General features: G+C 41.9%; 3 protein-coding genes across 4 annotated transcripts in view; 1 reads left to right on the top strand and 2 right to left on the bottom strand.

The window, feature by feature from the left end:
* Positions 1-3,468, bottom strand: part of LOC100658996 (ATPase PAAT-like) — a 41,430-nt gene extending 37,962 nt beyond the window's left edge. Inside the window, exon 1 of the transcript XR_010318047.1 lies at positions 3,450-3,468. The gene's annotated coding sequence lies outside the window, so the exon portion shown is untranslated. The remainder of the gene's footprint in view (positions 1-3,449) is intronic.
* Positions 3,420-8,783, top strand: PSTK (phosphoseryl-tRNA kinase). The gene is made up of 6 exons (XM_023559798.2): positions 3,420-3,694; positions 4,133-4,424; positions 4,684-4,882; positions 7,081-7,156; positions 8,202-8,295; positions 8,581-8,783. Exons 1-6 carry the CDS (start codon positions 3,497-3,499, stop codon positions 8,781-8,783), a joined length of 1,062 nt encoding a protein of 353 aa, XP_023415566.1. The 5' UTR covers positions 3,420-3,496.
* On the bottom strand, positions 4,780-27,488 carry IKZF5 (IKAROS family zinc finger 5). 2 transcript variants are annotated; one of them, XM_064269219.1, is made up of 5 exons: positions 27,358-27,488; positions 25,683-25,831; positions 18,250-18,428; positions 15,216-15,398; positions 4,780-13,919 (listed from the first exon to the last, which is right to left on the bottom strand). In XM_064269219.1, the coding sequence occupies exons 3-5, from the start codon at positions 18,380-18,382 to the stop codon at positions 12,976-12,978; spliced, it is 1,260 nt and encodes a 419-aa protein (XP_064125289.1). In that variant the 5' UTR covers positions 18,383-18,428; positions 25,683-25,831; positions 27,358-27,488; the 3' UTR covers positions 4,780-12,975. The 2 variants fall into 2 exon arrangements, with proteins under 2 accessions (XP_064125289.1, XP_003419718.1); XM_003419670.4 differs by lacking the exon at positions 25,683-25,831 and having other exon boundaries at positions 27,358-27,475.
* Between the last annotated feature and the right edge of the window lie 100 nt (positions 27,489-27,588).

The raw sequence follows: 27,588 nt of genomic DNA, 5'->3' as shown, positions 1-27,588 counted from the left end.
AGGTCTCCTCGGCTGTAATCTTTACAGGAGAAGATTGTTAGGTCTTTCCCTTGAGGAACGGCTGGAGGTGTTCGAATCGCTAACCTTTCCGTTAGCAGCCAAGCGTTCACCATTGCACCAAGAGGGCTTCAACTTTTTAGATACTGGATGTCTAAACTTGAACTCACTATAGTTCATTTTTGGAGTTTTGAACTATAAAGAATGTTTTTATTAAATTTAAAAATCATTTTCACAAAATACATTGTTGAAAAAGATACCAAAAACATCCATGTTAAACATTTTAAAAAAGGAAGGGAAAAAAAAGGTTGCCTGGGGAATGAGGAGGAAATGGGTGTGGGGTATGGGGGATAAGAGAGAATAAATTGTGGGGCCTCACTCCAGACCAATCACAATGAAGTGCCATAAAATGGAAAGATGTTTAGCTCAATGCCCTTCACCTTAAATCCAATCAAAGAGGTAATTTATGTGTATGTACTTTGTAATCACAAATCATTTTATCAGATTTAGCCTTGGGTTACTGGTTATATTTTACCCCAGTATATAACTGATTCCATCCTCACCTGTTCACCACATTTTGAACACCCACTTGTGGATAAGAAGTAATCATCCCATGAAATAAGGTGGAAGCTAGAATCTGAATTCAGTTTTTCTACACTGAGACAGGACTAGGTTAGAGCAGGGCTGGCTGGGTGCCCCTATCCCTTCCCTCTTTCTGCACATAGGACAGGAAAAAGACAAGCAGGACCGAGAGTGGAATAAACAACCTGACTCAGGAGAGAACACACGGAGATCAGAACTGAACACACGGGCCCCTGTGAGCAAGAGGTACCAGCTGAGGGGTGGTAGGAACTGAAATGTTGCAAATAAACTGTTAATGTAGTTCTTGTGGGACCCCACAGGAGCAGGGTGTGTGCAAAAGAAGTAAAAGCAACCTGTTTGTCCTTCCCATGCCAGCCAAAGGAGGCGATGTGACAAAGGGACCCAGTGTGCCTGGGTCACATCCCGTAAGGAGTTATGTCAAGGGGAACGAAGAACTTCCATCTTAAAGAAATCCTGCCTGAGCACCTGCGTTTGCATAACCCAACCCCTTCTCAGGAATCTCCACCCTTCCCCTGCCCGCTCCAGAACCTCATGAATAAACATCAAAACCCAACCTGCCCTGCTTGTTGAAACCCTTCAATACTTGGCTCCTGGGCAAATCAGTGAGACGGTCTCTCTGAAGGTTCTAGCTCTTACTGTCTCCTTTTGCTAGCTGCTGGCAAAATAAATTTGCTTGACACCCCTGTTCACTGCAGCACTGTCTACAACAGCAAAAAGATGGAAGCAACCAAGGTGCCCATCAACGGGTGAGTGGATAAATAAATTATGGTGTATTCACACAATGGAATACTAACCCCACACGAAAAAGAACAATGATGAATCCATGTAACATTTCATAACATGGAGGAATCTGGACGGCATCATGCTGAGTGAAATTAGTCAGCTGCAAAAGGACAAATATTGTATGAGACCACTATTATAAGAACTCGAGAAATAGTTTAAACAGAGAAGAAAATATTCTTTGATGGTTACGAGAGTGGGGAGGGAGAGGGGTATTCACTAATTAGATAGTAGACAAGAACTATTTTAGGTGAAGGGAAAGACAGCACACAATACAGGAGAGGTCAGCACAACTGGACTAAACGAAAAGCAAAGAAATTTCCTCAATAAACTGAATGCTTCGAAGGCCAGCATAGCAGGGGTGGGAATTTGGGGACCATGGTTTCAGGGGACATCTAAGCCAACTGGCATAATAAAATCTATTAAGAAAACATTCTGCATCCTACTTTGGAGAGTGGCATCTGGGGTCTTTAAATGCTAGCAAGTGGCCATCTAAGATGCATCAATTGGTCTCAACCCACCTGGAGCAAAGGAGAATGAACACCAAAGACACAAGGTAATTATGAGCCCAAGAGACAGAAAGAGCCATAAAACCAGAGGCTACATCAGCCTGAGACCAGAAGAGCTAGATGGTGCCTGGCTACAGACAATGACTGCCCTGACAGGGAACACAACAACGAACCCCTGAGGGAGCAGGAGATCAGTGGGATGCAGACCTCAAATTCTCATAAAAAGACCAGACTTAATGATCTGACTGAAACTGGAAGGACCCCGGAGGTCATGGTCCTCAGACCTTCTGTTAGCCCAAGACAGGAACCATTCCCAAACCAACTCTTCAGACAGGGATTGGAATGGACTATGAGACAGAAAATGTTACTGGTCAAGAGTTAGCTTCTTGGATCAAGCAGACACAGGAGACTATATGGGCAGCTCCTCTCTGGAGGGGGAGATGAGAGGACAGAGGGGGTCAGAATCTGGCAGAATGGACATGAAAATAGAGATCGAAGAGAAGGAGTGTGCTGTCTCATTACGGGGAGAGCAACTAGGAGTATATAGCAAGGTGTATATAAATTTTTGTGTGAGACTGACTTGATTTGTAAACTTTCGCTTAAAGCACAATAAAAATTAAATAAATTGCTTGTGTAACTCCAGGCTGTCTCAATAGTCTTATCGGACAGCACGAATCTGGTTGGGTTCAACGGAGGAAGGGGCCCACGGTGACAATACACCACATTCCCATCCACCCACTTCCTACAAGGAATGTCTTGTTTTATACCGACTCATAGCTTACTATTATGTTTTTAACCCTAAAATACTTATCCTGTGCATGCAAGCACTGGAACTGAGATCTTAGGCTGTTCTTTTCCTGTTATTTCCTCACACTTATTGCCTACTCGTGGCGTTAGGGTTCAATAACCAATATTTTTTTTTCCCTTGAATTCCACGAGGGACAGTGGGTCACAGGCGAAGGAGTCAGCCTCGCCTCGTAATGTTTGATTTCCAGTAACTAACCTTTCAATGACCCCCAAAAGGCTTTGGGAATTTTGGGGGGCAGAGGGACGTCAACGTAGAGAAACCGAGGCTCACATCCAGACAATGGCTTAAGTTCCTCGCAGGGAGAATGATTCTAACTCAAGATCAATTCTAACTCTCTCATCCTCCGGGTTCAGTCTCTGGAGAAGGACATCATGCTTGGCAAAGTACAAGGTCAGCGGAAAAGAGAAAGATCCTCAACGATGCGGACTGACACAGTAGCTGCAACAATGGGCTCAAGCATAACGATTCTGAGGATGGCATAGGACCGGGCAGTGTTTCGTTCTGTTGCGCATAGGGTCGCTATGAGTCGGAACCGACTCAACGGCACCTACCACCACCACCACCACCACCCTCTGGGGATGCCCAGGAGTTAGGACATATAACGTCGCAGGCTCTGGGGACGGCGTGGACCGGCTCGGCACGGGCCGGAACCACGCACGCTTGTTTGGGTTCGAACAGCCGCGTGATCCTCCCACCCGACACCAGGAAGCGCAGCACAGCGGCGGGAGACTGCGCGTGCGCGGCCGCCTGACCGTGTTCCGGGAAGAACGTTCCCAGCCTCCTTGTCTCGCTGGGCAGCATGAAGGCCGGAGAGGAAGCCGGAGGAGCGGACAGCGAGGGGCCACGGAAGCTAGGACTCTGCGTCCTCTGCGGCCTGCCTGCTGCAGGAAAATCGACCTTCGCGCGGGCCCTGGGCCACCAGCTGCGGCAACAGCGCGGCTGGGCAGTCGGCGTCGTCGCATACGATGACGTCATGCCGGACGCTTTCCTCGAGCAGGTGAGCGCAGCGCCTTCGGTCGGTGTGGAGGGGGCGGGGCCTAGGCTCTTCGCGAAAGCTGTTGGTTAGTGTAGATTCCGACCCCCAGAGACCCTATAGGACAGGGTAGAACTGCCCCCTATGGTTCCCAAGGGGAATGCGAACTGCCGGCCTTTTGGTTAGCGGCCAAGCTGTTAACTGCTGCGCCACCTAGCGTTACGTATACACAGGTGCTTTTGAGCGCCCACGAATGCCTGGTATGGGAGTGCAGCCCTGACAGACGAGAAAAGACAGAAGTTCGAGGAAAGTGGAGCTGGTCTAACACTTATCACAACTAGCGCGAGAATGAGTTTTATTGGGAGACAGTTTTTTATATGACGTAGGGTGGCAGGGAGCCCAGATGACCGCCCTACTGGCCAAAGCCTATAATATAAATTGCAATTCTTTGGTCTTTTGTAGCCCTCTCAGTGGAAATTGCTTCGACAGGAACTGTTGAAGTACCTAGACTGCTTCTTGATGGCTGTCGTTAACGAGTGTCAGATGTCTGCCCCACCCGACAGAACTGAAGCCATGTGGGAAGATTTTATTACTTGTTTAAAGGATCAAGATCTGGTATCTTCTGCAGCGCTTGAGGCCCAGTCTTGCTACCTCTTAACGAAGACTGCTGTTTCCAGATCTTTGTTTTTGGTTTTGGATGACAACTTTTATTATCAAAGCATGAGATATGAAGTCTACCAGTTGGCTCGGAAATGTAATTAAAACATTATATTCTTACCCGTGGAGACACTCAGTATATCAAAATCACTACCGCCTTCAATGAGGATTCAATTGGATGAGGATTCAATTGGATTAGGAGGTTTATATAGATTTACTTAATTTTAAAAGATAGATATTCAGAATTACAAATGGCTTTTCCTGTTTCAGCTGGGATAATTTGTCTAGTATGTATTTATTTCACATTTTAAGAAAAAGAGTGCACCAGTAATTTTGTGGTTTTAAACTGTTTTCAGATTCATTAGGCTTTTGCCAGCTCTTTTTAGATTGTCCTATTGAGACCTGTTTACAGAGGAATGGCCAGAGGCCAAGGGCAGTGCCAGCTGAGACCATTCATCTGATGAGAAGAAAGATAGAAAAGCCCAACCCTGAGAAAAATGCTTGGGAACACAACAGCCTCACAATTCAGAGTCCCGCGTGTTCTTCCGAAGCCAGGTATCCAGATCAAAGCGGTCATGCACGGGCTGCCTCTCCTGTACCAGGCACTGTGCCGAATGCTTCACCTGTGTGTTAATACTCATGCAGCCCTTGGAGAGAGGCTATTTCCCCATTTTTGTAGAAGAGGAAACTGAAGTGCGAAAGTTCAGTTTGCCTAGGTCACTGAGCTTGCAAGTGGTGGAGCAGAGACTGGAACCCAAATTCCTTTGCAAAGCATGTGTATCAGAGTAGAATTGTGCTCCACAGGGTCTTTCAATGGCTGATTTTTCAGTAAATCTCCAGGCCTTTCTTCCCTTGCTAAATTATCTTAGTCTAAGTATGTTGCCAAGTAGTTTTGACATAGAAAGAGATTTGTGAAAGAGCAGAGTTGGTACTAAATCCTAATTGTGCCTTAAAGCTCAATACAGTTACTCTGTGTATAGTGTGAGGCTGGTGGGCCATGGTGTCTAATGCTTTTCATTCATGATACATGTCTGGAGAGCTCTGGAGCAGTGCTGTCTCCCTCCAGGACCCTGGGCTCTTTTCAATATCAGAAGATCATCTTGAGGTTGAAATTTAACTCATTGAGCTCACTGGCTTAAAATTTTTCAAGGCTACCTCCTACACTCTGAGTCAAATCCACACTCTTTATTATGGCTTACGTGCCCTAATCCTGATTAACTCTTCAACCCTGTATCCTGCCAGTCTCCCTCTGCTGCTTTTCAGCCCAGCTGGCCTTCACCAGAACACCTTCACCGTGAACACCAGAAGCTTGTTCTTGCCTCAAGGCCTTGGCACTTGCTGTCCCCTCTGGCTACATAGTTATGCTTGGACAACTCCCTGGCCATCCTATCTAAAGTGAAGAATATTAGTTGAACTACCTAGTCGCTTTCTATCATTTTCACTTTATTATCTTCACTTACTTGTCACTGGCTGAAATGATTATTTTTTGCCTGTTTAAGTAATTTGTTTCCATTACATTGTCAAGCTTGGGGAGAGTAGGAATCTTGCTACACTCTCGGACTGGCGCATCGTTTCACATAAGTAGTTGCACGATATTTTGTATACGACAGTATGCTCGATAAGTATTTTTTAAATCAATGAATAAATTCCACCAAAACCCTCAGTGGACCCCAACCCAGTGAGGAACAGTGCTAATCCAAACCCTGTAAATAAGCAGAGGCCAGAGAGTAAAGACTGAGCATCTTTTCTTTAGGAGAAAGGAGTGCTTCTAACCTACAGTTCAGTACTTAATGGGGGAAGAAAGAGAATGACTTTTCAAAGCTTATTGATGAGTCTAGGGAAATTAATATTTTTTAATGATACTGAGTTTTTGGTGCAAGTTTACATAGCAAGTTAGGTTCCGATTTGACAGTTTGCACACAAATTGTTCAGTGGCATTAGTTATATTTATCACCATCTGTCAACTTTGTTTCTACATGTACAATTCAGTGACATTGGTTACATTCTTTGAGTTGTGCATCCATTCTCATCCTCCTTTTCTGAGTTGTTCCTCCCTCATTAACATAAACTCTGTGCCCCCTAAGATTCTTATCTTTCAAGTTATTGCTGTCAATTTGATTCTCTGTATAGTTCTTAAAAGACTACAATGCTCAAGGCAGAACTTTTTTTGCTAATTAAACTATATTGTTTGGTTTTAAGGAGACTTCAGGGGATATTTTTAGTTGAAAGGTTTAAAGATTATTTTAGGACAATAGTTTCAGGGGTTCATCCACCCTCCAGGAAATCTGGAGTCTGTGAGAATTTGAAATTCTGTTCTGCATTTTCATCCTTTTGATCAGGATTCTTCTATGGACTCTTTGATCAGAATGTTCAGTAATGGTAGCCAGACACCGTCCAGTTCTTCTGGCCTCATGGCAAAGGAGGCAGTTGTTCATGGAGGCAGTTAGCTTCACATTCCATATCCTCCTCTTGTTCCTGACTCTCCTCCTTCCTCTATTGCTCCAGGGAAAATTAACACTTTTTACATGAGGGAGTTTTCTGTGTAATAATTTGTATCTGAGCTGCATTTAGATTTTGCAAGTAGAAGGTAAATTACAAATCACTGAATTTCAAGGGGTTTTCCCCATTTAGGATTTTGGGTTACAGCAGTTTATTCCACTAGAATTCAGTTTAATTTTCATAAATACGAGTTCTTTAAAAACAAGATGTTTGACTTAAGGATTTGTTTTATTTTATCCCACTTTCTCTTACAGCCTGGAGGTGACTGATTTATTGCTTACTGCTTTGGAGAATCCAGTAAAAAATGTCGAGGACAATTGGGAACAGAAGGTAAGTCTTGCAGTGGATTTAGTATGAATGCGAAGGAACGACTTTTCCTAGGAAGATCTTTCTGAGCCGAGTGGTGTTAAACCATCAGTGAAATGTGAACACTGCTTTGTTACTGGCTTGGCATCTGTTTTAGTTATCTAGTGTTACTGTAACAGGTGTATTTGTATGACTTTAACAAAGAGAAATTTATTCTGTCACAGTGTAGGAGGCTAGAAGTCTAAATTCAAGGTGCCAGCTCCAAGGGAAGGCTCTCTCTATCGGCTCTGGGGGAAGGTCCTTGTTACCAATCTTCCTGTGGTCTAGGAGTTTCTCAGTGCAGGGACCCTAGGTCCTAAGGATGCACTTCCCTCCTGGTTCTTCATTCTTGGTGGCATGAGGTCTCCCTGTCTCTCTGCTCACTTCTCTCTTTTATATCTCCAAAGAGATTGACTTGACACAACCTTATAGATTGAGTCCTGCCTTATTAACATCATAGAGGTAGGATTTACAACACATAGGAAGATCACCTTAGATGACAAAATGGTGGACAGTCACACAATACTGGGAATCATGGCCTAGCCAAGTTGGCACACATTTTGTGGGGACACAATTCAATCCATGACAGCATCTCACCAGCATTTGGTCTCTACTCCTGGATAGTGGTGCCCTGGTGGCAGCTCATGCCATCTGGCCAGAGCTGATTGTTAAATTTTCAGAAATGTTGGAGCTGGTTGACATCAGGTTGGTACCTTGAAATGGGCCAGGATGAGAGTATTTACACTACAGAAATTAGCAAATACTACAAATAGGGTTTTTGTTGTTTTTTTCCCTCCAGAGCCAGTTATTAAGTATTTCTCACCACACCACTGCCTAGATGGAACCCAGCTTACAACTGGTCTTATTTCATTTGGACCTTCTCCTAGGAAAGAATAAATGGGACAGAAAAGCCGTTGTAACTTTTCTTTTAGTCCCTTCCATTAAGCATCACCTACACTTTTTTTTCACACTTTAGCCTTCTCTTTTACAAAACTATATGATACCCAGTAACAATGTCTGTATTACCTAGGAAACAGACAGAATTATTTGTTCAGCTAGTACTCTTCATCAAGCTGATCAGATGCTCCGAAGAATTATCTCTCAGACAATGAAGGAAGCAAAAGGTATGTTGGGTAGTACGTGCTGTTTGGTTATGACTCTCTACTGCTGATCTTGTTCCTTTGATACCAAGCAGTTTATTAGCTTTGTCAGGAAGTTTAAATCATGTTTTCATCTTAAATATGTTGGAATTGACTCGACAGCAACTACCACCACCACCAACTCAGTTGTGATTAATTATAGAATACGACTGGTTTGTCTGAAGTAAGCAAACCGATAGATTTCCTGGTGTCGTTAGACAGCCCAGATTGATTTTACACAAGTAATGTGAGAATATCTTTTTATTTTAGGTGAACAAGTGCCTCCTTACAACTTGAAGCTTCTAGCAGAAGAACTTAACAAGCTCAGAGCAGAGTTTTTGGAAGACCTAAGACAAGGGAGCAATAAAAAGTATCTGTGCTTTCAGCAAACCACTGGCATATCAGATGTCATTTCTTTTTTTCATTATGAGAAAGATAACATTGTACAGAAGTATTTTTCAACGCAGCATTAAAATTTCTGAGTTTCCAATCATGACATGAGTCTGCTATTGGTAAAATTTTGCAAACTAATTAATTAAACAAATTAATACAACACTTTGGTATTGCTTTGTTTTCTAAGAACTAAGGTCGGGCCCAAGCCATGGTATTTTCAATCGCTCCATATGCATGTGAAAGCAGGACAATGAATAAGAAAGACCCAAGAATTGATGCATTTGAATTATGGTGCTAGCAAAGAATACTGAAGGTACCGCGGACTGCCAGAAGAAATACAGCCAGAGTGCTCCTTGGAAGTGAGGATGGCAAGACTTCGTCTTATGTACTTTGGACCTGTTATAAGGAGGGGCCGGTCCCTGGAGAAGGACATCATGCTTGGTGAAGTAGAGGGTCAGCGAAAAAGAGGAAGACCCTCAGTGAGATGGGCTGACAGTTGCTCAAACGCAGCAACGACTGTGAGGGTGGGGTGGGACCAGGCAGTGTCCTGTAGTACGCAGGGGTTGCTATGAGTCGGAACTGACTCGACAGCACGTAACAACATGTTTTCTAGGTCGGTAATGTAAACTGCCAGAGACCAGTACTAAACAGAAATCAGTACATCCTAAAAGGTCCATTTGCCCTTACAGAAATTACTTCAGGCAGTCACTTACCAGTTACGATGTGGATAATTAAGCACCAGAGCCAGCCTTCCTGGTTATGGCCAGAACCCTCAATGAAGGAGTTAAATGGATCTTGACTAAAAAGAGGAAGCAAAGAACAGATGTGTGTATATATAGAGGTGTTTTTAACTCACGGATAGATCTCACGGGTAAAGCATTCTAGAAATCCAAACCAGTGTGGCCATAAAACCTTATTTTATTAACTCAACATTTACATTCCAGAAAGTTACTAAGAAACTAATTTGATCCTAGTTTTCAAAAAAGAAAAATCGAGGTCATTAGAAAGTGTTATTTTTTTATTCATATATTACAAAAGCAAAGCTTCACAACATGAACTACATACTAGATATAGTTATTTCAGCATTAAACTCCTTCTGGAATCCCTAAACAATATAATGTATTTTGTCACCAAAACTCAAGTTTTGTTTTGCATACAAAATATGTTCTTTACGTCAAAGTACGTATCAACAAAAACAAGTTCTGGAAAGCATACACCCTCTAAGACTAATGAAAAAGGCCTTAGCAGGGAATTTTTCATTTTTAATAATACATCCATTTGATAAATATTTTCATAGAACTTAAAATGAAGTTTATCTCTGAATATTTTTTGGTAATATTCCCTTTGTCAAACAGTTCTGCAAATGAATGGCAAACCCTTATTTCTAGAATGAAATAGCACTGGAAAATAGGCAATGTAATTTTTTCAAAGTAAAAGTCTAGCTTTCACTTGAATTTCAAGACGTTGTAGCTACACACTACATTAGTAAAATCTGAAATAAAATTATTCCCTGTTAATCTCTTCACAGTTTCTTAAAAAAATATTAGTGGAGATAAATTATCTACCAACTTTAAAATCTAAACTTATGTTCACTGAACAAAAATAAATTTAGTTTCAGAATATTGCCTGTTCACAGCAAAGTACTATAAATAGTGCATGTTAAACTTTTCCCCACAAATCATTCCTATAAAATATCTGATTAAAAATGAGAGAAACATATTCAATAGTTACGGGAAGATACTAACATCTTTCCAAGTACAGAATTCAATTCACAATCATTTAAATAAAATCCTAAATCTTTTAAAAAATACAATACCAAAAAGTTTTCTAAGGTAGATCTGCTTCGAACCTTTTAGTGCATTTAGGGTTGCGGCTTTCAAGCACTGACAGCTTTGGAATACCAATTGTGCTTTTTAAGTCAGAGGAAAATTAGAATTATACATTCGAGTTTGTAATTATAAAATATTTTCCACGTTTAAAATGCACCTTCGAAACATTCACTTTAGTTGTCAGAAAAAAAAAAATGTACTTGTCAATACTTGACCCAGAATACAGAGTTAATAAACTGGTTTTAAGAGACTTTTTCCTCTGTTCAATGAAAATTTTAATTTTCTATTTTGGGGTATTGCTTTCACTTGAACAAAATGGAAGAAAAATTATTTCAAAGGCAACCTGTTTCTTCCTGGCAATAAATAAATACTAGAGCCAAGTTACACATTTGGAGATTGCTGCACTAAAACCAATCTGGGCAGTGAGCGATTTAAGCAACAAAATTGCAGGATTTGACAAGGAAGAGAGTTACAGTTGGGAAAAACTGTCTATGATGCTGTTCTCTGAACTATGCAGTTGTGATTAGCTTAGATTGGATGTTAAACCACAAGAACTCATTGTTAATGGCTTTCTACCAGTTGCAAAGGAGGGCAGAGGATCCATTAAGTTGGTACTTGGGGCTTTTGGGGGCATATACCGTCAATAAAAAAAAAAAACCAAACCCACTGCCATCGAGTCAATTCCGACTCATAGCAACCCTACAGGACAGAGTAGAACTGCCCCATAGAGTTTCCAAGGAGTGCCTGGCGGATTCGAACTGCTGACCTTTTGTTCAGCAGCCGTAGCACTTAACCACTAATCTTCCTTTAATTTATTATAAGGATAGAGGTCCTTTCCAGTTAATAAATGCTTAATAGTTAAGACAGGTGAGAAGCCAATTAGTAGCACTTACAAGATTTGAATCGCATTAAAAACAAAATTTGCAAAGTACACAGAAGCCAACAGTAACAATATATTTTATTGTTTGACCAAGCTACTTTTCAGAGTAAGCTAGTTATTACACAATATAAAAACAATAGCCTCCTTATTCAAAAAGACTCTAGATTTAACAAGTCTTATTTCTGTAAACAAACATCAAGTTTATACGCATTTTACATCTGTTTTCACACCACTGAATCCTTTCCTACCGTGGTGACGACGCGATGCAAGCAGAGTTTCCACAGCTGTTTCGCCGGAAATGAAGACTGGTAAAACTGCAAGTACGCATCACAGTTTGAATTCACAGAAATTATGTTAAAATAGCTAATTCTGAAAAGGACACCAGAATCTACTTTGAACGAACGCTCTTCTTTTTTGTAAATATTAGTTCCCGTTGTATCTTTTCATGTGTTCCTGTACCCATAAAACAGACAAAGGACAGACAGCAAGAAAAGGAAGCAGAAAAGATTTTTTTTGAAGGATTGGCTTTTTCCAGGACTTGTAGTTTTTTTGGGGGGGCGGGTAAGATGGATGGCATTCCATTGTACCTCTTTGGTCATGAAAGGAATGGGAGGCATAACAACCTCACCTGATGCTAATAACATCAGAATGGAGGATTTAAATGGGTCAAATTTAAAAAAAGAAGGCATCTTCACAGATAATCCTCTCATTTTTCTAGTACTCTCGTTTGTGTGTTTCTTTTAAATAAACTGAACGCATAATTAAAAAAACCCAGTGGAAAGCTGGCATGTGTTTAAACTAGAAATTGAACATATTTTAAATATTAAACACCAATTTCTTCAGTTATGGAGGAAAAAGATAATACATTTCCAATGTAACGTCTGGGGTTTCATTTCTTTTCAGAACTTTCATTTCATGTTTTTATAACTTTTGTTTTTAAAAAAATCAAATTGCTTTTAAGTTTTCCCTTGTGGAAAAAAGAAAAGACTTCCTACTCTGAAATGGCTTCACTCTATCAGCTGAAATGAAACTATCGCTTCAACCTAAACTACGTGAATTAAACCGTAACTCAATTCAGAGCCAATTTCAAGGCAACCCCCCACCACCTAGTGCAATGAGGTGTGGCCGGTTCTGTAGGAGGAAATTCTCTGTCCTACCGCTGTCACGTAGGGCAGGGATCACGGCTGGCCGCAATGTGTGTACTCAGATATCAGGAGTACGGATAAGCCTTGAAGTTTTTATGGACCACAGATGTGGGAAATTTAAATGAACACCTGGAAGAGTATGACTGGACTCCAATTTTCAAACGTCTAAATGAAAGAAAAAGTCAGACACAATCTTTCTAGCTATTCTAACGCATAAATGACCCTGACTAGATTTTCATGGACAGGAAAAAAAAAGGGGGGGAGGATTTGTTTCCACTGTCAAATTTATATTCTATAAATATAATGTATAAACTTTAAATTAGCAGACATCTTATCAGGGATGGACCCCCCTCCCCCCCAAAAAAAAACCTTACGAAACACAAAATGGCAAAAACAGAGCATGGTGTGACTGTTTCCATCAGTGTTGGTTATGTTGCCCTCTTGCAAAATGACAGGCAAAATCATACTTGTTTTTACATTTGCATCCACATATATTACACTGAAAAGGGTTTTCATAGCCATGACATCCCATATGAATAGTGTAAAGGATATTGTCTGCAAAATACATGTCACAGTGCTGGCAGTGGTGCAGAAGCTGAGGATCCTGGACCGGCAGGGTTGGGACTGGAGTGCTGGGCTGGCTGTTTCCTATGCTAGGAGTACTGGTGTGGGCACTTGGTTCACTGCTTGGCCCTGCCACTGGACTGTAGTTCCTCTGACTATGCGCTGGCCGGGGGTCAGGGCTTGTGGGAGAGGAGCTCTGAGGAATACTTGCTGACACGGCAGAAACCACCGCCTGGGCAGAGGGCTGCTGAATCATGAAAGGCTTTTCATCGGGGCAGGGAACTACATCAGGGGATGCGGGGTTTTGGTTTTCAGGTGGCAAGCTGGACAGCTGTCCTGCTAGAGTAGAGAGCTGATTTAAAGGGTTGTCAACCATGAGCTCTTGGGGGTCCCTTGGAAGGCCACCAGTGGGCGTCGTTTTCGCCAGACTTTCATAGGAGTCAGTCTGAATATTTGGAATTTCGTGGGTGAAATCGTTAAGGTAGTCTGGTTTCTGAACCACCATGGACGGTGGACTTAAGTTGATTAGTGCTCTTCTGCTGTACCCCAGGTTGCTCGTTTTCTTCTGTAAAACCCCCCACATTTTCTTGCTGCTCAAGGAAGACCTAGTACCTTTAATTGGTACCATCTTATGCTTGCGCCTTCGATGATGGGACAGGTTACTCCGGTCACTGCAGCGGAAGGAACACAATTCACATTTGTATGGTTTTTCTCCAGTATGGGAACGCATATGGGCTTCCAGATGACGCTCATAAGCAGATGCAAATGGACATAAGTGACACCTATGAGGCTTCTCACCTGTTTGAAGAGAAAAGTTGGGGAGAGACTGCAAGAGGAGTCCATTTATGGAAAGTTTCATGTCTGTCCATTCACTGGATTTACAAATTGATCAAAAAGCTTTTCCAAAATCCCAGAAGAAATGTATTTATAAAAAGGATGTGAAATTCTCATCTGCACAAAAAGACTGTCAGAATTTGTAAAGAACCTGCAACCTTAAAGCTTATCCTCATCAACAACCACTTAAGATTCACAGACATATACTATCAGTCGATATACTGTAAAAAATTTTGGCTTCAACTGCTGTTTGAAAAAGAAGAAAAGCACAACTGACAAAAATATTCTAATAATAATACTCCCTACATAATGATCTTATCAAAAGTATGCCTCAGAGTTATATACTCATTTATACATATTCATACACAAACACACATACCCTTTCCTCAGGGAAACACACACACACTCTCTCTCTCTCTTTTTAAGTCCTAATATGAAACAGAAACCTCAAAATCAAAATGGGGTTCCTAATCCATGTATGAGTTATACACAACGTATCCTTTCCAAATTGCCCCAGCTTCACCTCCACCTTCCTTTCTTCAATCACCAGACCAGACAAGTTCAGTCGACTTCAGTTGGGGACTGCCGAAATACGTAAAAGAAACATTTGGAAGGTGGCATTTGGTGTCGCTCATTTAGTATGCCTACTCTGTGCCTGTTTTTTTTTTTTTTTTTTACTCTGTGCCAGTGTTCTGCTAGGCTTTGGGTACGAAGATGACCCTGACACAATCCCTGTCCTCAAGAAGCCTTCAGGCAACCGCATCACGGCACTGGGAGTGCTGGGATGAGTGAGCTCAGGGAGACACCGGAGCGACACCTGACTGGGTCTTGGGTGCAGTTAGGGTTTCTCAGAACAGACGATTAGGTCAGGATTAGAGAAGTTTGTAACTACAGAGAAACTTTCTCCCTTTCTGTAACTGAAACACACTGAGTAAGGATTAAAAAAACATTTGATTGCTGCACACTACTTTCAGCATCGACCTGCCCCACCTGAGAGGCAGACAGCTGTTGAGGCACTATTCAGCTCGAGAAGGAAGCTGGCTGAGAAACGGGAAGCTCTGTAGGTGGCCTCACTTCCTACCTGTGTGTATGTTGTTATGTTACATAGTTACAGAAAAATGGAGTGACCTCCCCATTTAGTCAAATCTTTCTCAGCCTTCGATTTTCAAAGACCAGAGCTATTTACATGAAGTATCGACCTGCCCTGCTGGCCCCTTTCCTGCCCCCAGGCAATGCCTTCCCCAGCTGTTTCCTTGTTACCTGTGTGGATTCTAATATGCTCGATGAGCCGGGCTGTCCCTTTGCTGGCATAGTTGCAGTACCGACACTTGAGCTTCCCATCAAAGGTCCTTTCAAACCCGTCTACTAACATTCCTGAGTTTTCATCCAGGGAAACTTCAACAGATGGGTGATCCAGTCCATTTTGATCACCATCTGTTCCAGCTATAAACAAAGTACAGTGGAAGAAATCATGCATCTCAGAATCAACTCAACTTAGCATTTCAGTCTTGAGTGTTAGAAAATTTTTCAGAGATTGACAATTCACTTACCACAAAATTTAACTTCAAAATATAATGCAGACTTTCTGAACTGGGGCTAATTTTATACAAACCAAACTCATTGCCATCGACTCAATTCTGACTCATAGCAACCCTACAGGACAGGGTAGAACTGCCCCACGGGGTTTCCAAGGAGTGGCTGGTGGATTCAAGCTGCCAACCTTTGGGTAGCAGCTGAGCTCTTAACCACTGGGCCACCATGACCCCAATTTTATACAAAAGCAGTACTGTATTGTTTCTGAGACCCTTTTAATAGGGGGATCTCAAGTTACATATAATTGTATCAGCCCTCAACATGCTCTTGAAGAAAAGAGCAGGGTATTGTCTGACAGGTAAGGAGACGGAGGGGAGTAAAGAGATCGACTTTAAAGAGTGATGGCGTAGTCACGCACAGGTGTTATAATGGCCAGTCATAATAATCTCCAAGAAATTACCTTTATTTGCTTTAGTCTAAAGCAATTAACGTTGAGTTTTGCACTGTTCCACTCAGTTCATGCATATGCTCAAGTTTCTGGGTTGCATTGAGGGTCTTAACATTTTTACTAAACATATAAAGGAAAATCTTGTATTTGTTATCTTTAAATGTTAGAGCTGTGAGAATTTCAGAGCTAAAGATGTGTGTGTTTACTTCAAATCTAATCTGACCAACTCTCCGTACAGGTGAAGCGACTACAGGGGCAGACACTTATCATTGGGAAAACCAGTAAACAGGCCTGCAGCCGTCATCTTTTGACTCAGTTCAGGAATCTGTACGCTGGAGTGTTGGAGACAATTTTATTCCTACAGCTTCAAGGGAAAAGGACTTCCACTCCACCCTGGGGACAAAGCGGTGCTGACATGAACGATCCAAGCCCCTTGCTCCACTGTCTCCCCCACTCCTCCCCAGAAGAGGAGTGAGCTTGGTGCAAGTCCGACACCCAACAGGGCCACTACACCATAGAGACAAGGAGGCTCAGTGTCTCCCTCTCCCACTTGCTTTCCCAAGCCAGTGAGTCTCAAATTTTAATGTGCGACATCAATCACTGGGGGATCTTGTTAAAATGTAGAGTCTGATTCAGTGGCTCTGGGGTGGGGCCTGAGATTTTGCATTTTTAACAAGCTCCCAAGTGATACCTACTCCCTAGATTACATTTAACAGTAGCGAGGCCCTGGACCATCTAGGTCAGGTTCCGCAAACTTTTTCTTTAAGGGCCACATAAGTAAATACTCTCGACAGCACTGGGTTTTTAAGTAAATACTCTAGGCTTTTGGCATAGTCGTTAAGAGCCACATCTGCTAACCAAAAGGTCAGCAGTTTGAATCCACTAGGCGCTCCGTGGAGACCCTGCGGGGCAGTTCTACTCTGTCCTACAGGGTCGCTATGAGTCAGAATCGACTCAATCGCAACAGGTTTGGTTTGGGGGTTTTTTTGGCTTTGTCAGCCATACGATCTTTTATCACAACTAGTCAACTCTGCCTTTGTAGCACAAAACAACTATTGAAAATACGTAAATGAGTGTTACTGTTTTCCGATAAAACTTTATTTCTGAATGCTGAAGTTCAGATTTCAATATAATTTTCACGTGCCATAACGTATCATTCTTCTCCATTTTAAAATGTAAAAACCACTCTTCCCTTGCAGGTGAGATAAGCAGCTGCCCAGATGTGGCCCACAAGCTGTAGTTGGCTGACTCTTGACCTAGTTCAAGAACAGTCCAGTCTGTGTGTGGTAACGGACAGGCAAAGTCTTCCTCTAGCAGACACAAACAGGCTGCCATTTTCTCTCTGCCAGTTTCTCCTCCTGGATGTGTAAACAGGCTCAGCCCTTCCTGGGGACCAATTATCTTCACTGTAGGAAGGAAGACACAGAAACCCCTTTTGGGTTTCAGGTCTAATCCAGGTTTCCTGGATGGCCCAAGTCTTTGACATGAAGCTGATGTTTTGATCCCCTCTGGATTCCTTGTGTCTACTGTTAGCCTATAGAACCTGGGGAGCAGGAAGGGTATTTAGGAGCCCCAACCTTCCTCTACAGAGTGTTCAAAAGCAAAGACGTCACCTTGAAGACTAAGGTGCGCCTAACCCAAGCCATGGTGTTCTCAATTGCCTCATATGTATGTGAAAGCTGGATGATGAATAAGGAAGACTGAAGAGCTGACACCTTTGAATCGTGGTGTTGGTGAAGAACACTGAATATACCATGGGCTGCCAAAAGAATGAACAAATCTATCTTGGAAGAGGTACAACCAGAGCAGTCCTCTGGTGCAAGAATTGAGAGACTACGTCTCACATACTTTCGACACGTTATCAGGGGGGCTCAGCCCCTGGAGAAGGACATATGCTTGGTAGAGGGCCAGCAAAAGAGAGGAAGATCCTCAAGGAGATGGATTGACACAGTGGCTGCAACAATGGGTTCAAGCATAACAATGACTGTGAGGATGGTGCAGGACCAGGCAGTGTTTTGTTCTGTCGTACACAGGGTCGCTATGAGTCAGAACTGAGTCAGCGAGACCTAACAACAACAACAACAACCTTCCAACAAGACCATAATGCATCTCTAGGCCCTGGCAAGCCCTTGGGTACCTTTACTCTCCCTCAGCAAAAACTGACATATTTTGAGAAGGGAGAAAAATACCCTAAATCTCTCTTGAAAAAACTGAATGATCTACTTTAGTGAACAGTGGTCTTAAGAGTATGAATAACAAACATTAATATATTTTTACAAAGTGAATGATTTAATAGTATTAAGATGATTCTACCTCCCTGAAGAGCCTCTGCTTCTTTGTCCCCACTAACTGATCCAGAAATCATGTTCACATGATGGGTCTGCTGAGTCAGGTATTCCTGAAAATCTTTCACGAAGTCCAAAGGCTCTGGTTTCTTTTCACCCATCTTTGCTTCCTTTTGAAGTTTACAGTTCGTTATACCTAGAAAAAACCTGAAATAATTTTACAGTATTTAGGAAGATCCAACACGTATTAAAAAAGTGACAAAAACCATGACATGAAAGGCACTATACAAATCAACAGAGAGCATGATCCCTGCCTTTAAATATCTTAAAATCTTCCCTGTGAACTAAAGAAGACATACACAAAATCGTGAAGAATTTAGTAATACATTTAATCATTAAATAAATTGGGATTCAAACTTAGTCCTAGACGATGGAAAGAAATTACAAAGTCAGAAAAGTCCAGATGAAAGTGATTATACCAATTTACACTTCTACCAGCCCTGAAATGGAGTGCTACTGCTCCACATTCCCGCCAGCACTTGGTTTTCTTTTTCATTTCATCCGTTTTAATACCACCACACACTGGCTTTAATTCGTACTCCTTAAAGATTAAGGAAGTTGTGTGCCTTTTTATATGTTAAATAGTAATTTGGATACCCTCTTTTGTGAAGTGTCCGTTCAACCCATTTTTCTGCTGGGTTGTCTTTTTCTTATTTATATGTAAAAGTCCTTTATAATATTCTGGACACGAGACCTTCATTAGATATATGCATAATAACTATCTTCTCCTACTTCATGGTTGCCTGTTCACTTCCTTAAAGGTAACTTTTGATGACAAGAAGTTCTTAATTTTAATACAGTCCAATTTATCCATTTTCTCCTTTACCTTTAGGGCTGTTTGTGTCCTATTGCATTAGTAACAGCCAACATAAGGTTAACTTCCAAAACGTGAAGATAATTCACATCCTTGCTTTTCTGCTTCCCCATCTCTGATGGCAGCCACTCACTTGGCATTTTCGCTTTGACTCTAACTACCCAGTTAGATCAGACCTCATCCCTGGCTATCCTGAGCTGGGTCAAAACATCCCTGGCCACCTGCGGCCAGGTCATCGGGAGCAGCCGTAGGCTCAGGAGTCTGCACAACTCCCTACAGTTCAGCCCAGTCTCTCTCTCTCTCTCACACACACACATCCCTTGGGTCTAGGTTACAAGATAGAAGGACTCTACCCTTCTTCAGCCTTTCTCTATCACCCCGCCACCCAGAGGTGTACTACCAGCCCCTGCTGAGTCGATATTTCACTAGAATGACTCCCAAAATTCACAGAGATTATTACCTACACTTACAGTCACCCATTTATTATCACAGAAAGGATACACTCAAAGAGACACATCAGACAAGGCCTGGGAGAGGTCCTGGCACTAGGATTCCATCATCCCCAGAGACATGTGGCACTCTCTCCCTGCATGGATGTTCTCACCAATTCCAGAAGCCCCAAAGAGAGAGGACAGAGATACAGAGTCCCCTAGTCACTGGGACTTCAATGAACATGCATAACTAGACCCTTAATGCATAGTTACAATTGATCTAAGCAACGAATATGCATGATTACATCATGCCCCCATCCCTTCCTGAGGTCTGTTGCCAGGTTGGGGCCTGTGGAGCACCCTACTTATTTACACTTGTTTAAGTTTGGCCGGAGGATCCCGGATGGTGCAGTGGTTAAGCACGCGGCTGGTAACTGAAAGGCTGGTGGTTCAAACGCACCAGCTGCTAGGAGGGAGAAAGATGTAGCAATCTGCTTCCACAGAGATTACAGCCTTGGAAACCCTATGGAGCATTTCTACTCTGTCCTACAGGGTCACTATGCGTGGGAATCAACTTGAAAGCAATGGGTTTGGTTTTGGGTTTTTTAAGTTTGGCCTGGCTATTTAAGAAAAACAAAGAGCACCTAATTGCTCAGGCTGCTTTCAAAAACCAGAGACAAAAGGCCAAACTTGGTTCTTAGTCCCATACCTATATAAGAAACCTTGCCTACTTCTTAGTTCAGGGTATTCTCCTAAAACTTTTCTTTTCTTTTTTTTTTTTAACTTTTCATATTTTTACCTGTAATCTATCTGAAGCTGAATTTGTGTATGGTGTGAGGTAAGAGTCAAAATATACTTTTTCCCAAGGAGCTATCCAGTTGTTCCAGCAACATGTATTTAATAGACCAGCCTTTCCCCAGTAGTCTCCAGCATCACTTGTGTCCTAAATCAGGTGACTATATACATGTGGATCTACTCCTGGGCTCTCTATTCTGCTCCACTGGACCGTTTGTCTATTCTCACGCCAATACCACACAGTCTTACTTATGTCCACCAGTTTCATTCTTAATATTGTCTTGGCTATTCTTAGCTCTTTTCAATAAAAAAAGCTTACAAAAGATAACACTGTGGGGCTGTGCGATGAGGAGGCTCCACAAAAGCAAATTTCCAGCTAACCATTTCTTTAGGAATCAAAACTACTTTTGTCAAGTACATTCAAAGGGAAAGAACAGTTTCTTCAACAAATGGTGCCGGGACAACTGGATCTACACACACAAAAGAATGAAACTGGACCTCGACGTCTTACCATATAAAAAAATTTACTCAAAATGGGTCAACAATCTAAATATAAGAGCCAAAACCACCAAACTCTTAGAAAAAAACGTAAGCGTAAATCTTCAAGACCTTATATTCTGTGATGGATATGATACATATCCACATAAGGATATAGGGTCGCCCTGAGTAGGAATCGACTCGATGACAACGGGTTTGGTTCTTGTTTTTGTTTTTTAATGACACAAAAAGCACAAGTAACGAAAGAAAACAGATAAATTGGACTTTATCAAATTTAAAAACTCTTGTGCAAAAGATACTATCAAGAAAGGGAAAAAGACAACCTGTAGAGTGGAGAAAATATTTGGAAATCATTTATCTGATAAGGGTTTGATATCCAGAAATATAAATAAATTCTACAACTCAACAACAAAAAACAACCCAACTAAAAAATGGGCAAAGGACTTGTACAGACACTTCTCCAAAGAAGGTATACAACTGGCCAGTAAGCACATGAAAAGATGCTCAACATCATTAGTCATTAAGAAAAAGCAAATCAAAACCACAATGAGATATCACTTCGGACCCATTAGAACGGCTATTACCAAAAAATGGAAAAGTTCTGTAGAAGATGTGAAGAAATTAGAACCCTCGTGCATTGCTGGTAAAACTCTGACCTGATGCCGTCGAGTCAATCCCAACTTATAAAACAAACAAACAAAAAAACCAAACCACTACCGTCGAGTCGATTCCAACTCATTGTGACCCTACAGGACAGAGAAGAACTGCCCCAGAGTTTCCAAGGAGCACCTGGTGAATTCAAACTGCTGACCTTTTGGTTAGCAGCCACAGCACATAACCACTACACCATCAGGGTTTTCTTCCGACTTATAGGAACCCTAAAAGACAGCAGAACTGCCCCAAGGAGTGCGTGGTGGAATCGAACTGCTGACCTTTTGGTTAGCAGCTGTAGCTCTTAACCACTATGCCACCAGGGTTTCCACACTGCTGGCAGGAATGTAAAATGGTGCAGCCACTGTGAAAACAGTTTGATGGTTCCTCAAAAAGTTAAACATAGAACTCTCTCTCCTGGGTACATACCCAAAAGAATTGAAAACAGGGATTCAAACAGATGTAGCCCAACGTTCATAGCAGCATTATTCATGAGAGCAAAAAGGTGGAAACAACCCAAGTGTCCATCAACAAATGAATGGATAAACAAAATGTTGTCCATACAGTGGAGTATTATTCGGCCTTAGAAACGAAGGGAATTCTAATTTATACTACAATGTGCATGAACCTTGAAAAACAGTATTCTTAGTGAAATAAGCCAGACACAGAGGACAAATACTGTACTATTCTACTTACATGAGATTATCTAGAATTTGCAAATTCTTAGAGACAGAAAGTACATTAGAGGTTACCAGGGGCTGGGAGGAGGAGAAGGGGGGCTACTGCTTAATTGGTACGGAGTTTCTGTTTAAAATCATAAAGAAGTTTCAGAAATAGGTTTATGGTGACGGCTGCAAGACATTGTAAATGTAATTAAATGCCACTGAATTGTACACTTAAAAATGTCAAAATTTTATGTTATATATATTTTACCACAATAAAAATTTTCAAATAGAAATTTTTTTTTAAACCGCTTTAATGGACTTAGCTAGAAATCTATGGGAACTAGACTAACCCTTGACATATTCACTACTAAAAATTACTGTACTGTGCAACAATGCAACGATACCCTCAGGAATTAACGAAGAACACAGGACTGTTTGTTTCCTCTTATGTTTACTGGCCCCAAACTGATATATTCTATTTTTGTATTTCTCATCTTCCTCTCTCCTTACGTCTAATCTGTTCTTCATTCTGAATGGCTACTGTCAACCTTAGTTTCCTACTTGTAAAATGGGCTGATACAAACTTGCAGTGCTGTTTTAAGTTTTATATGTAAACATAGGCAAAGGATCTTAACCGTGTGGGTAGCAGACAGTAGGCTCTCAGACAACAGTAGTTATTTTTCTAATAATTATTTTTGCAGCAAGAAATAGTTACATTTTGGATTAAGGAATTCCTCATTCTCCCAGATTCAAAGTTTTTTCCCTTTTTCTATTAGTTCATCAACTGGGCTGGAGAATAGTAAGCATCTTCTGTCACCCTGTTTTATACATCTGTTCCTTAGCCACAAGGAAACAAACAAGGCCCACACCGTAATCTCATTAATTCATATATCCCAATTTGCAACTTCCTAAACTCATCCTTTCTTTTTACTTTTAGGCCCTTTTTAAATCACTTGCTTTAGTCTGGCCCAACTTTCTCAATCTTACGGATTATTTCTGGCTTCTGAACAACTTTGTTTCAGTTGTTTTTTTCCCATCTTAACATGTATACTTGCCATCTGAATGTTCCTAAGCACTGTATTACTATTTGTTTTATGCTCACAGTTAATTCCGGTTATTTGTCCTTTCAAATCTGCCCACTGGTTAGGAAAAAAAGAACTGTGCCAGTCAGTCCCAATGAGAAAGATTATCAAGAATAAGATTTGAGAAATAATTTTTTAAATCATAAAAGGTGTACTAAAGTCCTCTAGATTTTCTGAGTTCTAATTATAAAAGCTATAATTATTAAAGTAATCCCAAATTTTACATCACAACATAGTGTCACTTCTTATCAATCAGGTAACAGGAAAACTGTTAAATTTTCACTGGCAAATATGTGAATATACTTGATAGTCTCCCCAAAGCAAGATAAACCATGCCAATTCTTAGTTAGAAAGCAAAACACTGCTAAGGTACAGACATGTGGCAATGCAGAAAGAAATGCACCAGACTGCCAGGAAGGAAGCAGAAAAAATGATATTTTTACACATGCATTTCAAGTTTTAAGAACACACAAATGAGCCTAATTACAGACGATGGCTGGCATATTTTGACAGTCTTGGCTATTATCACATTGTCACATTATAAATTTCACCGTGTTTCCTGCCATAAATTGTGTGCTGCTTTTCAATCATTTCATAAAGCATGACGGTCTGAAAAAACAATGCATGCCAATGAAAAATGTATGATAACATTGTAAACATTAAGGAAAACTATTCTTGGATTAGAATTTTAACCATATTGATCTCGTTTACAACCCTGGATATTCGGCAATGATTGAAGAATTAGGTCCTATGTCATCACGAAGCATCTGTGCCCACTCATTTGACACATACGTACCACATCTATTCACATGCAACTGACAAGACAGGCCCTCACGTAGGTTCAGTCAGTGCGAGTGAAAGGTTTCCTATGTCTAAATAGAGTCTTTGGTTCAAAACCGAGTTTCCTCTACCTCAAGCCAGTATTTCTAAGCAAAACACTTGGGAAAAGAACAGTAATTCTGAAACTACCGAAGACTGCCTGACATAGAAAGAAAATAAAGGTTTTACATCCAAACTACCTTCTGGTGTTTAATAAAGTAGTTATCAGTCTCAGGACTAGAAGTTTAACCTAAGAAGTCTGCAAATTAACTGGTATCTGCAGATGCCTCAAAGGTACTGATAAATTCCAAACCTTCACACGATATACAATAACCTCCGTTAGGAAGTCAATAACCTACGATGTTTTCAACAGATGGTATCTTTCCTATTAGCCATGAATTCAATGCCTTGGAGCTTATTAGCCAAAAAATTACTTAATGCAGCCTTATGATTATCATTCCTGATGACATAGCAGGATTCCTGGTTTCTCTCCGTGATTACTCTTGTTAAAGTTAGGCTGGATCTAGTATGGCATTCCTTGGAGTATAGGTACATGTCTACACAGACACTGGCTACAGCAGACCTACTTTTATGCCAATAGCTTCTTCCAAATTATTCATATAATGCTCCTACAAAAACAGCCAGAGGTTACCCACACCAATGAGGAAACAGAGGTATTTGAAAAGTAAGTCTGATGTCCCCAAAGAACACGAAAACCTCTTTACTGTCAAGCAGTGAACCTGAGCTATTCTCCTCCCTTTCTTGGTTTCTGAAAAAGGATTTATACTTGTATGAAGCCCTCTGTCTGATCTTTCTTCTCCTGTCTCAGATTATAAACGGGAAGTCGTTGATCCTCTCTCAATCACACACACACACACAGAACCTCTGTGCCTGGAGCTAATCATTTAAAACAGTGGCATCATATAATACCAATTAGAAGACATCCACTACTCTAAAATAGAGATAATGTTAAGAAACTACTAGAGCAGAAGCTCTCTGATCGATCTTACTCTCAAAGTCTAGCTTTTTTATAAGCTGTGAGAGAATTTTGAGAACAACATGATTGGGGAATGGTAGAATATGTTTTATTCACCTATCAGTTTTCGAGAAGTATTTAAGCATTACTAACCATAAAGAAAAATAGAAGCCAACTTACATAACAATTTATTTTGGGGTTTAGGTTCAAGTCTACCCAGAGGCACCTCAGAAGAAAGGCCTGGCAATCTACTTCCAAAAAGTCAGCCATTGAAAACCCTATGGGGCACAGTTCTACTCTGACACACGTACGGTTGCCATGAGTTTGAGCACCTTGACAGTAACGCGTGGTGGTGGATACATATAAGGTAACTGCAGTTCAATATGTATATTTACTTCTACAGGCTAGCAAGTAAGGTCACTGGAAGATTCACTCTGCCATGGAATACCTATCAACGGAGAAGGCTGACAAATGAGGCTTGGTCTGTATACAGTAAAATGGGCCTCTGAGGGGAATTAGAACACATTCCTCTGATTCGAGAGCTGTCAAACTCTTTGAAGACAAAAAGGGACATTACGAAGATTTGAGAAATCAGAAAACATACTAGGAAATTAAGACATAAACAAAACCATGCTAGAAGAAATCCAAAAGAGGAGTTACACAATCTAACCTTTTCACCCCAAATCCGTTCCTCCTTTTTCTTGCCACTCCACCATTGATGAAATGAAGAGTAATGGAAATTTGCTCTGGAGACACAACCAGGGACTCCAAAAGGCCATGGAGGGAATTTCAACTAAAATTGAAAAACCAGACAGAGGTCTGCAAAGAAAAACACACCACAAATCAACACCTTTACAACAAAATCTTAATTAGCATTTCCAGGCTTAATAAGCTAATAAAATAACTTGTGCAAATCTTACCATTACCATTAACTGAAAACTAAGCTGACAGAAAATCAAAGAACAAAGCAATAGGTTCACCTGAGCAAAGGTTCATAGGAGAGAAACCAAAGAGTAACACGCACTAGTGTGACTACCGTTCTTCCACTGAGGGATTTCTAAAGATCTCAGTTTTGGCACATTTTTCAATGTCTTTCTAATTTTAAATTATGAATTTCATTTATTCACAGTACACTTACAAAGGGTCAGGCTTAGTACTGCTAAACAGCTATAGTCGCAGAAAAACAATGCACTAGCCCTGTAAGTTTTAAACCCAGAGAGAAACATCTGTGGAATATGGTTAAAAAAAAAAAAATACCCAATAACGGTACATCTGATTCTCATCTTTATTGTCCTCTCTATCACAATGCAAAACATTTATGGTTTTCTGGGAAACACCCTGGATCCCTAGGGAAAAAAAAACACACCAAACATCTCAATTCGCTGTAACCATCTCCCAAGAATATATTAACCTGCAGCTGTGTTGACACAAATCAAAATAAAACAGCATTTAAACATTGCTGTCCTATGGCACCGGGTGCGTTTGGGTAGTGCAGGACGTTAATAAAGTTTTGTTTCTTCTAAACAGAGCTTCCTCAGACCTTAAAATTTAAAGCGCCTTTACTTCTTCCCGTGATTGTCACTCCTGTTCTGAGTTCTGAGGAGCACGTTTAGGAGTCACTACATGGTCCATGTGCTTAGTGGCAGCTGGAACCACTTTAACGGCAGTTCAGACAGACACAGTTACCGAGCACTTCCTAGGTGCATGGCTTGGCCACTCGCACTCCAGTTTACGAGCACACTTAAACCCTGTATGAACCTCAATAGCTCTTTGCTGCAAAGTCCTCCCCACCCCTGACATCTTCCCCAAATTAGAGCGCAAATGCAGCAGAAACGAATCGGGGCAGGATCAGCAGGTCAGAGACGGAGGTTTTAAAAGTACTTCTCCCAACGAGCAGCCCGGGACCCGCGCTGGGGCGGCATCTTCAACAGGGTTCGGAACACCTAGGAGACTGCGCCTGGCTGGCCCCGGCCCCTCGGACGCCGTGAAAACGCAAACCTCGGGGCGCCTCGCGTATAACCACCTGTCAGAGCAAGAGGCAGCCGTCCCCACCCCGGCGCCTCCAAGGCCCTGCCCGACGGCGCCGACCCGGAGCACCGCAGGCGCCCTCCCCTCCGGCTTCCCGCGGCCACAGGCTCCGCAGCCCTCTGCACTGCGTCCAGGAAGGTTCCGGGTCGTGACCCCGCCGACCGACGGACCACGCCCGCCCGTCCGCTGGGGCTGAAATCCCGGGCGGGGCAGCTGGCCCGCCCCGAACCGAAACCGGCTCTTGGCTGCCGCTGTTCCTTCTTATCCACCCTGCGCATTAGCGTCGCCGTCGTCCGAGCCGACAGCCTGCTACCTACCTCCTGACATCCGCACCGAGTAACCCCCGCCGCCTTGTTCAACGCCGCTGCAGCCGCCGCCGCCGCCGTCTTCGTCACCGTCGCAGCCGCCGCCATGTTTGTTGTGTCTCGACTCCCTTCCCGCCCCTTGCCTTTCCCAAGTCTCGCGTGAACAGGGCGTAGGGCGAAAGCGGAGGAGGGGCCTTCTGTCTCTCTTGGGGTTCCGTAGGCACGCAGGGGCGGGGTTACCAC

Source organism: Loxodonta africana, chromosome 16 (assembly GCF_030014295.1).
Source record: "Loxodonta africana isolate mLoxAfr1 chromosome 16, mLoxAfr1.hap2, whole genome shotgun sequence".
In the NCBI taxonomy this organism is placed as follows: Eukaryota; Metazoa; Chordata; class Mammalia; order Proboscidea; family Elephantidae; genus Loxodonta; species Loxodonta africana.
This window is presented reverse-complemented; position numbering and strand designations above follow the sequence as displayed.